The sequence below is a fragment of the Rhinolophus hipposideros genome (genome assembly GCF_964194185.1).
Source record: "Rhinolophus hipposideros genome assembly, chromosome: 26".
Lineage (NCBI taxonomy): Eukaryota > Metazoa > Chordata > Mammalia > Chiroptera > Rhinolophidae > Rhinolophus > Rhinolophus hipposideros.
This window is the reverse complement of record NC_138072.1, coordinates 22,484,211-22,499,675: the sequence shown is the minus strand read 5'-3', so window position 1 is coordinate 22,499,675 and position 15,465 is coordinate 22,484,211. Positions and strand designations below refer to the sequence as shown.

Below are 15,465 nucleotides of genomic sequence, written 5' to 3'. Positions count from 1 at the left end.
CCAGAAAGAGAAGCCTTTCTTTAGCACATCATTTCCAAATTAACTTAAAAGATTCCTGCTCAGGCATGACCCCACATGGTCGTCTCCAGTCCAATGGCTGTCTCTGCCTCCATCTTCCTCGTCACCCCTCAACGTGCCGGCTTCCACAAGACCTGCTCCAGCTTCACCAGTTGCTCTCCCCGTGCTTCAGCTGTTTAAAATGAGCCAGTGCCTTAGAAAAGTACCAGGTCCGAACGTGACTCACTTCATCCACATCCTCGCTCAGCTGTCACCTCTTCAGAGGCTTGCCCTGATCCCTGTATTTAAAACAGCAGCACGTCATTCTCTGCCCTCTGACACCGCTTTATTTTTGTCGCCACACTTACCACTTCTCCCTAGGATATTCAATAATTACTTCCTATGTTCTGTCTTCCCTTCTAAATTGTAAACTGCATGAAGGCAGGGACTTGATCTTGCTGTAATTCCACACCTACAACAGGGCAGGCAGAGCAGGCTCTCAAATATTTGCTGAATCAACTGCAAGTCAGAGGGCCTTTTTTTTAATATTCAGGGAAGATAAATGTCCCTTTCAAAAAATACTGTAGTGGCTTAATGAGATGGGACACAAAGAGGCAGGAGAGAAAAGAGAAGAAAAACAAATCTTACAACATTAATTCAAGGGAAGAATGCTTGTCAAAATCCTGTATTTTCTCTCACTTTAGGCTTATGGTGTAATGATATGAGGGTTGAAAACGTAAACATGCCCAAATGTTTTAGTTTAAACATGGTGACAACACCATGGGGATGGGAACGGCGGGAAATTTTAGCAATCAAAATGCTACTATTGCTTTTAGTTTTGAAAGTACCAAAAGTAAGAAAGGAAAGTTAGGACTCTGTCAGGTTTCATGTACTTGATTAAAATACTCTAATTTGTTATCTAACCAGATGCACAATATCCATCTAAAGTCAGTTAATTTATACACTAGTACTGATCGCTACCCTGTAGCCACATCCCTTTTCTGGGCCTACCTCGTAGTTTCCCATCATCTACCTGGTCTAAGTGGATGGCAGGTGAGGGCATCATCCAAACACTAACGGAATGGGACAAACTTATCTCTCAAACTGAGCAACTGTCGGCAGGCCCACTAAGTCTTACGCTTGAAGACAGGGTTTTTGCTTGTGTATAGAACCCAAAGACTGTTAAGGTCATACGTCCACCAAGGACACCCTGCAAGTAAATTCCAGTAGAGCTCACTCATCATACAAAAAAAAAAGAAAAAGAAAGAAAGAAAGAGAAACCTGTAAGATACAAACCCAAAGCGTTTTACGTACATGGCAGTCTTTCCTTAGATCAGTTCACAAAATACTAAAAAAATAAAAAATCCTAACCTGTTAATAGGTTAAAAGCCCTGTAACACTGTACTTTCATTAAATCACTTAAAGAGCATTTTGATTCTGTTCCAGTGACACAAACAGCCTTTTCAAAGGGCTTGTGGTTTGTGTAACAGAAAAAGACGTTAAGAGCGTTACCAGAATAAAGAAGCCCATAACCACGAGGATTGCCCAATTCGTTTCTGTACGTTCTACTTATAAATCAAGGCACAGACCCGTCTCAGAATTGCAAACATTCGATTCTAATTATAAAAACTTTTGGATAACAGCTGTTTGGGGGAGACGTGAAAAAAAAAAATCCCTACGTAGTAAAAAAAAAAAAAAAAAAAGGGAGGATTACTTCCTCTTCAAAGGAGCCTTTCTGGTTTCTTTGTGTCCTGGGGCAAGCCCTCTAAAAAGGAGGCAAAAACAGGGGAACCTTCAGTGGCGCTCAGGGCGGGGGAACCGGTAACAACGGAGAAAACCCCCGGGCACCTCCCACGGGCACAGCGGTCCCCGGGCTGCGCGGCGGAAAGGGCTGCATTCCCACGAGCGTGCTCTGAGCACACGGACACGCCGTCGGGCGGCTGGCCTGTTCCTGCTCCTCCATTCCTGCTCCACCAGCCAAAGTCACAGCAGCGAGTCCTCGCGTCGCCGGGCTCGTCCGCGTCCGCACGTGTTTAACCGACTTCCATCGCGCAGTTTTCAAAGAACACGAAACCGCACATTCCTGACGCCAAATTACTCCTTAAAAGCCAAGCCCGGCCGCCTCGTAACAACACACGCACCGACGTGATCGCGGCACTCACAGTCCTCACCCAGCGAGACCAACAAGTTGCGAGGAAGGAAGCGACCGCTGGCCCGAAGGACACGCGAGGCTCCGTCCCGCACGGGCCCCGCCGCCGGGACCACAAAGGAAGCGGGAGGTGAGCGGCCCCGGGACGCGCACAGCGAGCGCCTCCAAGTTTGCGCGACTCCAGCGCTCGCGGACGAAAACGGCCATCTGTGTGGCCCGGCGACACCGCGTGTGGCCCGTCCCCCGCACTCCCGCCCCCGCGGCCAGCCGCGGCCGGAGCTCACCTGCGGGGCCGGCGGCGGAGGCGCGCGCGGGTGGCGGGGAGCGCAGCCGCAACCAGAGGTGCAGCGCGGCCCCGAGCACGCACGGGCACAGCAGCACCAGCCAGTTTCGCATTGGCCGCCCCCGCCGGCCCCACCTCGCGCCCCCGCCGCGCGCCGGGTTCTCCCGCGTCCCGGCGGAGGGGAGGGGGTCTGCAAGTGGGGCGGCCGACGAGCGGCGGCCGACACGCTCGGGACCACTCTGGGTGCACCCGCGGCCGTCCAGGCTCCTCGTGGCTCCCGGCCCGCACCTCCGGGTCCTCAGACTCCTCAGCCCGCGGGCGGCGGCGGCTAGGCGGCCGGAGCCCCGCCCCTCCGCCCGGCCTTCCCCCGGGCCCGCCCTCCTTTTCTCACTCGCCCCTCCCCTTCTTCCGCATCCCCTCCCGCTCCCGCCAGCCAGCTGGGAGCTGAAGTCCCGCTTCCCGCGCAGGCAGGGGCGCACTAGTGACTCTGAGGCTCGTAAACTACATTTCCCAGAATCCCAGGCACTTGCTTACGTCCCTCGGCGGGCGCGAAGGCGAAGCGCGAGGCCCCCCACGGAGCATGCGCATCCCTTCTTAAAGCCTTCTACACCCCCGACGGCAGCGGGGAGGGAATGCGGGCAAACCTGGTGCTCGGAGGGGGCGGCAGCCGCAGGTGCTGAGCCCAGCTGAGGCCAGTCTAACGAGCTATGAGTGACTCCTGTTTTCAGTCACACAGAAGTGCTGCCTTCTGTGCGAGGCGGGATCCTGTTGAGTCCTCGGCCCGCAGGGCGCGCGGGGCAGCCTGATGCGGGTCCCAGCAGTGAACCATCTAGTGCGAGTCTCGGTGTAACGGGTAGCGGCCCTGCCGGTGCCTGTGTTCAGGACCCCGGAGGAGTGACCGCACCCAGGGAGGGGACCGAGCTGCGGGCAGAGGTCCACGTGGCCGGGTTCACGCCGGCGCTGCGGAGCAGGGAGCGGAGCCGGCGTTTGCGCGCCTCCCGCAGCACGTGAAGCCCGAGAGCCGCGAACCCCGGGCGGGGTGCGGTCTCCGTGCGCACCTTCCACGCGGAATGGTGCCCAGGTGCGTGCAGCTGCGCCCCCTCCTGGCCGGCTGGCCAAGCGCACGAGGGGCCCTCGTGGAGACGGCGCGGGGCGAAGAGGCCAGATCCTCAGGACAGGGTGACCAAGGGTGCCTACTTACGGTTTTTTGTTTTACGTTTCACAAATTGTCACAGAAGCCTTGGTGAAAGCCACAGAAAATCCACTTCAGACAGGCTTAAGGAAAATAAGATAATTTGTTCAAGGAACTGAACAGTCGGAAAGGAGACGAATCAGGCATGGTTAGTACTACAGACTCGGGCAATTTAATTTCAGCAAAACAGCCCTCTATTACAATGACTTTGTATTGGATTGTTTTGGAATATTGCCTGCACTATATTTAATTTTACATCTACTTTGGTTTAATAGTTGTGTAAATGCTATAAACCTAAGGAGTTTATACTATGTGTAAGTAAAATAAAAATCTAATTAAGGTCAGAAGTAACTTTTCTCCTATAAAGAGATTTGGATGTTTGTTAGCAATCTATTGCTACCAACAAATCACTCTGAAACTCTTAAAACGGCAATAATTGACTATGTCTCACAATTGCTGTGGGTCAGGAATTTGGGAGCCAAGTTCTGGTTCAGGGTCTCCCATGAAGTTGCGGGAAGGGGCTGTGGTCCTCTGTAAGCTTGACTGGCGGTGGATCATCTGCTTCGTGGTGGCTGTCATGCAGGGTGTCATGCGGGGTCTCTGGTCCCGCTCCCCGCACAAGAACACAGGATACCGTGAGGCCAAAAAGAACACCCACGGAGCCATAGATTGGGGAGTCATACCACTATATTCTTGCTGGTGGTTGGGTTGGAGACACAGGGAGCAGACATCTGCCAGTACCCCAAAAGGTGCCCTTCTACACCTGAGTCTCACGGGCAGCAGGGCAAGACACACGAAGTAGGATCCACACGATCCACAATCCACCGTCCACTTTTCTGCCTGACAACCAACCAACTAGCCTAGTCAGTGACTAATTGGCTAACTGGTTACAGCTGATGGCCAACCAATCACAGCTGATGGCCATCTACTACCTGAGCCAGCACCTTTCCACGTGAGGCTGAGAGCCTGGAAATTGCTCTCTGGAACTCTGTCCCCACAGTGACTCACTTACCTGGCTGACAAGCGGGTGCTTCCTTTGACCTCACTAAGTGGGTCTCTCTAGTGAGCTGCTTTAGTGTTCCTGCACCATGGTGATTTGCTTCCCCAAGAGCTAGAAATCCAAGAGACCAGTGCAGATGCTGCAATGCCTTCTATGATGAATCCTGTCACTTCTGCAGTGTTCTATTGGTCACACAGAGCAGTCCTGATTCACTGCAGAGGGAGCAACACAATGGTGTGAACACCAGAGGCAAGGATCATTGGGGGTCATCTTAGAAGTTGGCTACCAGAGTACATTACATAAATATGAGAAACACTACTGTTTCTAAACAGTTTGGGGAGTCTTTTGGGCCCCTACATGCTCTCCATGGCATCCTGAATGCCCTGAAGACAAGAAAGAACATTTTTTCCTTCTTGTGGGATACATGGAATTAGCAAGCTGTGATTCTTGGCTCCTGGCAAATGTCACTAAGATCTGCATGCCCCTTTCCCAGGACACTGTCTGCATAGCTCAATAAGGAAGGAGAGTATGTTATGTCTACAAATTTCTTGTTAGAAATTCTTTGCTTAGAAACTAGGCTGACCTGCTTTCTACAGTTCAATGAAATAAATTGTCAAGAAAGTAATTGGTTGTTACTAAGGGTGTCCTGCTTTTTATCCTCAAGAAACGTAGTAAAAGGTCTCTTGATATCCTGAGGTTTTCATTTTGTGATTACAGAATTATAATGAGTTAACCCAAAAAGAGGAGTAATCTCTAATTTAGGCAGGTCTATTAATTCAGCAAATACTTATTGAGCAGCTAGTATGTTCCAGGCACTTTTGTATGTACTTGGGATAAATCGAACTACAGACGTGACAGGGAAATACATGTTAGCAGTGAGAGGATCGTAAGTGCTGCAGAAAATATAAACAGTAGTGCAGGGTAGGAGGATTGGGAATGTGGAATTGAAATGGGGCAGATAATAGCAGTATTTAAACAACTGTTCAAAGTTACAATGAGAACTAAAGGGAGGAATAAACAAAACCATCTTAATGACTAATCAAGATGTTCTTTTCAATTACCGAAATGCTTTAATCTCCAGAGGAAATGTCATTGGCACTTTGACAGGCCTGTAATAAAAATTGTGAATAACTTTTTAGCATCTTCAGATCCCACCACAGGGGGAACCATCTATATCACCTATTCATAGGACCAGTGACCCTTCCATTTACTTGTCTCCTGTCCCCTAATAAACTCAAGACTAAGGTGGGTAAAGGTCATAGAAAGACAGTATTTATAATGGAAAGAAGGAACTTTCAAAACCTGAAGATAACAGTGTGTGGCCTCAAGATACTCATAGTCTAAATGTGAAGAAGTTAACAGAGAATTAGAATTAGAGAGAGGCCATCAGGAGAAAGGAACCACAGTGTTATGGCCGCAGAAAGCAGGAGGTATCTGTCCCCTTTTCCCCACTAAGCTTCCGCAGAAGAGGCTTCCCCTTTAAAGTACAGAGCTGGGTCTTGAAATCAGAGGCCAGTTAAGGCCAGAGGGTGGGAAAGGCACTCCAGAGCACCCCAGGCAAAAAAGAAATAAATAATAAAAACAAATAGACCCAAGTCAGTGATGGCATGGCAATTAGAGAAATGCAAGCAATTTGGTTTGACCTTAGGGAAGTTAGGGCTGGGGAATGGTGACAGGTAAACAGAGGCAGAAGCCAAATTCCTTAGCACACAGATCGCACGCATGGTGCTAAGGAATTTGGATTGTATCCTGAAGGCTCTGAGGGAGAATTTTCTTTTTTCTGACTACAAAGTAATGCATGATTATAAAAAGAAATTTGGAAAATATAGAAGACTATAAAGAAGAAACTAAATTACACCAAATAAAATTATATTATTTTTCCTTTTGTTTAATTTTTTAAAAGGTTGCAATCAGATGAATTTATATCCATTTATTTTCACCTAACATATAACAGAAGCATTTTCACATTTAATTTGTAATCTTAGAAAATACAACTTTTAATCATTTGTCCACACTGTAATTTCTTACCTGGTCCCCTATTATTGGACACATAGGGTGTTTCCAATTTTACACTATAATAAGTAATTTTGGCACTTCTGTACATAAAACTTCACCCACATTTCAGATTATCTCCTTTTAAAATATTATTTTAAGCTCTTTGTTCATTCTGGCATTGCATTAATGTGTATGTCTGCCCTCAAGTAAGTTTTATCTCCTCTTACCTGCCTTAGCATTTAAAGAAATTCTTTCCTAATTTAAAGGACAAAATAGTCTTTTCATTGAGACTGAATATTGTTTATTAGCTGTTACTATTTCTTCTTTTGTAAATTATGTGTATTTTACCTTTCATTCATTTGTATAGGCTCTTTATATATTAAGGATATTAATCCTTTAAATTTGAATTTGTTGAAAATATTTTCCTCAATTTTCTGGACATTTAATTTTATGACTTTTTGGACACAAAAACATTTAAAATTTTTATGAATTCAAATCATCAATATATTCTTTTTTTCTACATTTTAGGATGTTCCTGATCATCAGATCTGATCAATATTCTTATTTGTTTAACTTTTCAACCCATCTGGAATTTATTTTGGAATATGATGTAATGTGAGGATCTCCTAAATAGATTTATTTTCTTCCATGTAGCTATCTGTTGTCCCTGAACATTGTTTCCCTGTTACTTTATGATGTCACCTTAATTTATTAAACTTTTTACACGTAACAGTGTTCATTTCTGAGCCATATTTTGCATTAATCCCTCCTTATATCAGCACCATATTACTTTGATAATTGTAGTTTTATAATATTTTATAATCCAGAGGGCAATTCCCCCCGCAATACTGTTATTTCACATAAATATATTATTTCTGATGAATCTTATAATCATTTTTCATAGTTATTGACCTTCTCCCTGAATTTTATGTTTAATTTAAAAAACTAGTGTCTGCTTATAATAAACTCAAGTTATACAAGTGTAAAAAAAACCGTAATCTTAGGACCCTCCTTTAGTCCACCCCAATCTTTCTCTCCAGATTTAACCACTTTAGCATAGATATTTCTTCATGTACACATATCCTGAATTTTCCCAAATTCTCTACCTTCTGGTGATGGGGAGGAGCACCTTCCTTTTAATCCCCCAAAAGGCAACCTGTGCGCTTAACCTGTGTAACTCCAGAAACTGTAGGCCCCCTCCCTAAATACCTATGAACGTCCCAAGGGTGTTCGCTTTTGCATAAGTTCATTACTGTCACTTGTCACCTCTTGTTCCCGACTGCTGCTCTAATTTTCTCCATCAATTCCTTCAGCTGTAAGGACTTCTTTAGGCCACATCTGTTCCTTCTGCTTCCAACCCAAACATGGACATAGTACCTTCCTTTATCCCCCAAATCACAGCTAGAACATGGCTGTGACATTTAACAGACTTTATTAAGGATTTAGACTAAGAAAATGCAATACAGAAAGGAAAATTTAAAACTAGATATGAGATATAATTGTTCCTCCCAGTTCACCAATAGTTACCCTACTGGCCATCTCTTGCCTCAGGCCCCTGACCCCTATGGCCACTTCCAAGGGCATGCTCATCTCCTCATGAGAGTCACTTCTTCTTACTACCAACCAATGAAGTCAAAATTGCCCTCGAAAATCTCTTAAACAGCCTAAAATGTATAATACGTTTGGTTTTGTATATGCATTTTGGTAGTTTTTAAAAAATTCTTTTAATTCTTTACATTAATTTTCTCTGTAGCTCTCATTCACTTTTTTCCCTCAAGGAAGCCATCTTGCCTACTCACGTACACAATAAATTCACCCTTTTTGTTAGGTTAATAGTAGTTAGGAAACTTTTAAAACCATTTGGACATTCTTTTCAAGGGTTTCAGGACTGCTGACATCCTTTGTCAAGTAAACTGTGCTATTTAAATTATTACTTCTCTATCTTTTTTAGTCAACAGTTGAATTCTTTTCATTTAAGTGCCTGCGATGTGGTTATCAGATAATATTTTGAAGACAACCTTTTATACCACCAGCTGCAACTCAACATCTCAGTCTGTAGCATCTTGGCTCTTGTATTTTGATTATCCTAATTGTTCAGGGCTTCTCCAAGAAGAGCAGGAAAATAGATACTGCCAATCGTCCCACAAAATGTTCATGGAGGAGGAAGGAGGCTGGTTTAACTGGAGTAGAGAGATAAGGAGGAGAATAACAGAAAGTGAGGTTAGAGGTGATGTCTCGAGCAAGAATATGGTGTAAATTGTGATGAGGATTTTGGCTTTTACTCTGAAATGAATGGAGAGTAGTCAGTTGGTTTTGAGCAGAGGAGTGCCATGAACCAACTTATGCTTTCGCAGGGCACTCCATCACTGTGTCGAGAAGGACTGGCTGGGGGTGAGGGAAATCTATGGAGGGTCTCGGAGGAAGGAGATAGCGAGTGTCATTAGCATCTTGAAACAAGCAGAGGTGCCACCTGGAAGATGGAGGCGTGTTTGCTGGTGCTTCCTAAATGGACCAGGTCTGTGTGAGAGGTGCCAAGGTGGCCTGAGGAGATGCTGTGCACCGCCCAGGTTCCCCTCCAGGATGGAGAGTGTCACTGCGATGAGTCTCAGTGAATCTCTTTCTGGGAATTGCCCAAGGGGACAGCTTCCTCCCTGAGGTAACTAGAAGAACTCTGAAGAGACAGCTCATGGCCTCTGCTGCAAGTGCAACACAGTTCTACTCCTTCCTCTAAAATTCTGCTTCCCTCACAGGTGTCCCCAGGAAATCTCCAGCACACAACCTGAGTTCCGAATCTGCTTCCTTGTTAAAAAGTATGTCAGACTATGCCATTTCTTAACCTAAAACCCTGCAATGGCTCTCAGTTCACTCCAGGGAAACCAAAGTCCCTACAGTGTCCTACAAGCCCTGTGCCACCTGGAGCCCTGTGCCCTCCAACCTCATCCCTATTATCCTGCCCCTCGTGCACTTTGTTCCAGAGCCATACTAGCTTCTCTGCCATCCCTTGAATGTGACTGTCTTGCCTCAGGATCTCTGCACTGTTTGTTCCTTCTGTTCTTCCTCCAGATTCTTCACGACTCACTTCTTCTCCTCCTTCCAGTCGGTTAAATGTTACCTTCTCAGCGAAGCCTTCCCCGTCTATTCCACCGAAATCTGCATGCCTCCCAAACTCCATCACTCTATTCGGTATCACTATCACCCTCTAGCATACCGTCCAGTTTACCTATTGATTTTGTTTATGGTTTTTTGTCTTATTACCCACATAGAGCAGCACCTTTCCTCACAGATACAGCCCAGGACCTGGAGCAATGACGGGTACTTTGTAAGCATTCCAGACATATTTCTCGAATAAAGGAATGAATAAATGAATGAATTTGGGAATCAAGTTTTTGGGAATTCTTTATCAAGTTGATTGTAGAAAAAGTCATGGGGTGTGGTTACCTAGGGATAGCGTGCAGAGTGAAGATGAACAGAGGCACAAACATTTAGGTGCAAACAGAGGAAGAGGAAATGACAAAGGACGCTGTGAATGTGTCCCCCAAATTCACATGTTGAAACCTAACCCCCAATGTGATGGTATTAGGAGGAGGGCCTTTAGGAGGTGATTAGGTCATGAGGGTGGAGCACCTAGGTAGGATTAGTGCCCTTATAAGAAGAGGCCAGAGAGCTAGGTCATTGTCTACACAAAACTGGCTGTCTGCAACCCGGGAGAACCTGGCCATGCTGGCACCCTAATCTCAGACGTCCAGCCTCCAGAACTGTGTAAATTTCTGTTTATAAGCCACCCAGTCTATGGTACTTCTTTATTGCAGCCCAAACAGACTAAGGCAAAGACAGAAGTGTCTACCAGTTTGATAGTTGGTAGGTAACTAGCAGCTTTCAGTAGTTAAGGCAAAAGTGAGTTGAGGAAGGAATAGAAGAAATGAAGTAGAAGTGGTGTGTGGATTACTTTTCCAAGAAACTTGGTTGAGAAAACAGGAAAGAAAGATTGGAGCTGGGAGGAGGGCTCAGATTGAAGAAGTGTGTATATGTACGTGGGAGAGGTAAAGACTAATTTGAGTATTTTAAATGATGTATGGGAAGAGCCAGTAAGAACCATGTAACTTGTCATCCAGATCGGAGTTTTGAGAAGACAAAGGGGCCAGGAGCAATGCTAACCTGGATGGATGCTAAGACAACAGGGACTCTGTAACCTACCTGTGGTCCCACTATCCGTGGCTGAGGTGCTCTATGCAAGTCATTCCTCTTCCAAGTACTTAGCAGGCTGGCTATTGCATTTTCTAACGGTAGGTGGCAGTAAAAAACTTGCCTCCTTTCTTGCCTTTTTTCTTTTTTTGGATGGCAACCAAGAATTGGTAAAGATGAGTTTAGCCACAGGCATATGTTCAAAATAGGAGATTTTAACTTAGACTTTACTTTGGGAAAATTCATTTTGCACCTTTTTAAAGGAAAGAAGCATCTCCATCACCTCTCAAAGAGAAAAGAATATTTGAGCAATTATAAAATGTTAGTTGTGTTGTATTTTCACACTGAGTCATTTTACCTTTAAAAGATGAACTTGTCATCTTCCTAATACAGAATAATTTCTTTTAACTTTACCACTTCTGTTCCAGCACGTGCACTGCCATATGCACATATTTCTTATTTCTTATTTGTATTATGAATTTTTAGTCAAGTCCAATTTTGATGGATTTTTGGGGCCCTTGCTATTGAACATTATAAACACTTAAAAACTATCACAAATGATACCAAATTCCTTTTTATCAAATATATGACTAGAGATGTCCAAATATAAAACATTTAGAAGTTCAGAATGGTAAAGTGAAAGAGCACACATTACTCAGGTGACTTGGGCAGAATCTAATGTCATACGATTTAAAATTCGGAAACCTTTGTAAGAGAGAAAACAGAATTAGAATCATGTCTACAGGTCTATCAGAAAAATCTGAGGTCAAAACCCAGATTTGCATTTATTAGCTTGTGACCTTGAGCAAGGAAAGGACTTAGCCTCTTGGGTCTCAGATTCCTAATCTGTGAAATGAGACTCAGGGCACATACTTCGGTGAGCTGTTTTGAATATTAAATGAGAACACATATGGTGAAAGTCTATAAATATTAGTTTCTTACTCTGCTCTCAACATTAATATGAAGACATGCAGACTAAAGTTAGGCATATGCAAACTTAACCCCTGGAAAAGATATCACAAGGCTTAAGGAAAAGAAACTGATTCTAACAGTGGTTTTAAAACAAACAAAGTAACATAAACAAAAAGGACTGGACACCCCTGGATTCAGTGTATCAACTCTACATGTCAGATATGCATTGTCCAGTTACACCTTGACACAGGGAGAATTTCCCTACAGGGCAATTTGGGGACAAAAGAGGTTCTTTGCAACATTTGTATTAGGGCCAGAATCCCAACTCCTCTGCTGAGTCTTCTGCCATTTTTAACTTAATGAACTACTGGGGGTGCCAAAAAAATGTGTACAAGTGGACACGGTTGCTCAAGCAGTAGTTCACCGTCATCAGAAGTGTCTGGATGCTGATGGGAACCACTTTGAGGACCGCTTATAATTTCAGAAAGAAGTCAAACATGACTTGTAGTCATCTTTTGTTGTTGGTATATATTGAGTATTACAATTTTATAGTTTTCTCCTTTCTTAAGATATGTATCCACTTTTTTGGCACCCTGTTACTTCCTGCATTTCCTTTCAGCTTAAAGGAAATGCTAAAATGCACCAGAGCAGCCACATCAAATACCCTCGGGGGTGCTCTCAGTCCCGGAGGGGTCAGCTGCACAGGGGCTCTGCTACACTACAGAGGTCAAAGTTACTGAGACGGACCCTAGGCTAGTCTGAAACGGGCAAAGCTAGAGTCGCTAACGGCTCTGACAGCAAATAGGAGTGTCCATTGTCTCTGTAAGACTCCTTAGGGTGCCCTTGCTACCAGAAAGTTCTCCTGGCTTTCTGTTGATATTATGGACTAATTTGTTCATTAGCTAGTTGACTCCTCAGAATGCATATTTCAATGGCTAGAGTTGGTAGTGAGTTTGAAGAATATGATAGAGGAATCTAGAGAGGAAGGCTGGTGGGAGGTAGGTGCTGGAAATAATGAAGACCACTGGAAGTGTGAAAACAAGAGCTAGGGGCAGGCCCGGTGGCTTGGGCAGATAGAGCTCCATGCCCCTAACACCGAAGGCTGCCAGTTCGATTCCCACATGAGCCAGTGGGCTCTCAACCACAAGGTTGCCAGTTCAATTGCTCTACTCCCGCAAGGGATGGAGGGCAGCGCCCCCTGCAACTAACAACGGCAATTGGACCTGGTGCTGAGCTGCGCCCTCCACAACTAAGACTGAAAGGACAACAAGTTGACTTGGAAAAAAGGCCTGGAAATACACACTGTTCCTCCAATAAAGTCCTGTTCCCCTTCCCCAATAACAGCTTAAAAAAAAAACAACACAAAAAAACAAAAAAAATCAAGGACTAGGCATTGCATCACAGACTCAAAACTCATCTGTCGTAAAAATTTGCCAGATTTGGATAATATTCTTCCTTCCCTCCTCCCTCCCTCCTTTCTCCTTCACTTCCTCTTTTCCTCCCTCCTACCTTTCTGCCTCCCTCTCTTCCTCTTTCAACAAATATTTATGATGTGTCTATATAGTATGCCTGGAATCACTAAGGTTACAAATGAGAACCAAACAAACTTGGTTCTTGCCTTCACAGAACTTCCACTCTAGTGAGGGCGGCACAGAAAGAACAAGCAAACAGACCCCGCACATAGAAAAGGGCTGTGACATTCTCTAATTGATCAAACTCAGGATATACCATAGTTGTCACCATGTGGACACTTGCCCCTTCGTGACTAGGTTTCCTGCTAAAATAAGTAACTGGCAGGTATGGAAGCATTTTTTTAAATAAAGAAACCTTTATAATTATAGTTATAACAAAATATTAATAACGAGCGAGCCGCCCATCGTTAATCAGAAGATCCCATAACTATTGCTAAATAAACCACTGCTGTCACTTGCTCTCCACTGAGTTGCATTCAGAGACCGCTCCCGGGCCTCTTCAAACGTGGCTCACATTTGAAACCCTCCTCTTGGCGCCGCACAGGCAGTCCTGAGCCCTTACCGTGGTGTTTTGGTGCCCAGGTGGAGCGAGTGCCCATTTCTTTGAGTTGTGCCCCAGGGGCTGATTAAATAGAGGCCGCCTCGTGGAGCCCTGGCACACTAACAGGAGACGTAGATGACGATGAAAACCAAAGATGACCGCCAGGCTGGGGGTAAAATGAACCAAGGTGAAGCTGTTGAAAACAAAGAAGGTAATTAGAAAGAACAGGAACAATCTATGCAAGGAAGAAGGCAGCCTGGCGTTGGGAAGCTCAGCAACATTAAACACGGGAATTGATTTGCCCCGTGCCGTGGATGAAACAGGTTTTCCATATTATAATTGGCTGTTGGGTTCCATAAAATAAATTAAAAAAACACCTTAAAAAATGAAATAGATTGTCAATAGAGCAAGTGTCATGTGGGGGACCCTGCTCGCTGCACCATTTGTCATGCGGAGCGGCCTGCGGGGTCTCAGCTCCCGCTCCCCACACAAGAACGCAGGACATGGTGAGGCCAAAAAGGAACACCCATGGAGCCATAGACAGGGGAGTCATACCCCTATGGTCTCACTGGAGGCTGGAGTCACACGACCTGCTGTCCACTTTGCTGCCAACCAACCGACTCTCCTCGACTCTCCTTCACTCTCCTCCACTCTCCTCGGCTTCCCTCTGTAGCCGCAGCAGTTATGTTAGTGGCCAATGGCTAACTGGTTACAGCTGACAGTCAACCAGCCACAGCTGACGGCCATCTACTACCCCACCTCTCCACATGAGGCCGAGAGCCTGGAAACTGCTCTCTGGGGCTTTGTCCCCCAGCAAGTTTTAAAAATCTAAGTAAAATTTGGTCTCTTTTTTATTAATGCTTAATTTTCTTCAATCAACATAGTCCAACTTTGAGTACATACTAAATCCCTTTTGATGAGAAATTCCAAACCTTTCCATTTTGCTCATCTGGAGGTCGGCTCCTCAGTTTTTCTTTCAACTATATTATGCATAATGTGATGAATTTCCCTTAGTCATTCTTCACAGCTACACACTGCCCGAATTGCAGAATCCCATAACTTAATACTCTCAGAATGACTGGGTTTATGCACATAGGAGGAGATGCATTTGTATTCTCCTCTCCCCTGATTTTTTCCTCATTGTTCATTCTGTACCTTAAGATATGTTAGGAGTCTTGCTTTTAGAGATGAAAGAAAAGGAAAAACCAGTTTCTCCCACACTTTTGTCTTTTGTTTAGATTAAAAATCAACACTATTTTTATATTTGTCCAAGATACACTATTAAAATTACTTCAAAGCTTTTTGACTAAAATGCGTACAGAGTAGCCTTATGGTGAAATGGAGAGCTATTTTATGAGAAATTAATTTCAAATGCTAGAGGAAGTATGGCATTAGGTTTCCAAAATGACATTACATTAATTCAGCAAGAATATCTTAGAGCCATTCTGAGTCAGAGGACAGGATGATATTTTGATCTTAAAAGATAAAAGGGTAATTCCAAATAGCTAATTATGCATAGGGTTCATTATCCATATTCATGTATGTATTAGGATCAGTTTTTTTCTATGCTATCAGTGCCAGATCCCACTCCTACACACTATTAAACAGTGTTTCCTTCTTGTTTACAAACGATGAGGTGAATGTCTCTTTCCCCTGAAAAACTGGTGCTAGGGAACAAAACCCGTCTTTATCTTCTCTGGAGATGGCAATCAAATACTCCAGCGACCTCGTCTGATTTTTAT

At 44.6% G+C, this 15,465-nt stretch overlaps 1 protein-coding gene across 1 annotated transcript in view; it reads right to left on the bottom strand.

Moving 5' to 3' along the window:
• The window catches only part of B3GALNT2 (beta-1,3-N-acetylgalactosaminyltransferase 2), a 46,683-nt gene extending 43,946 nt beyond the window's left edge, over positions 1–2,737 (bottom strand). Inside the window, 1 exon segment of the mRNA XM_081039161.1 lies at positions 2,431–2,737. Coding sequence (XP_080895287.1) covers positions 2,431–2,542 — 112 coding nt within the window. The 5' untranslated portion in view covers positions 2,543–2,737.
• Positions 2,738–15,465: the final 12,728 nt, after the last annotated feature.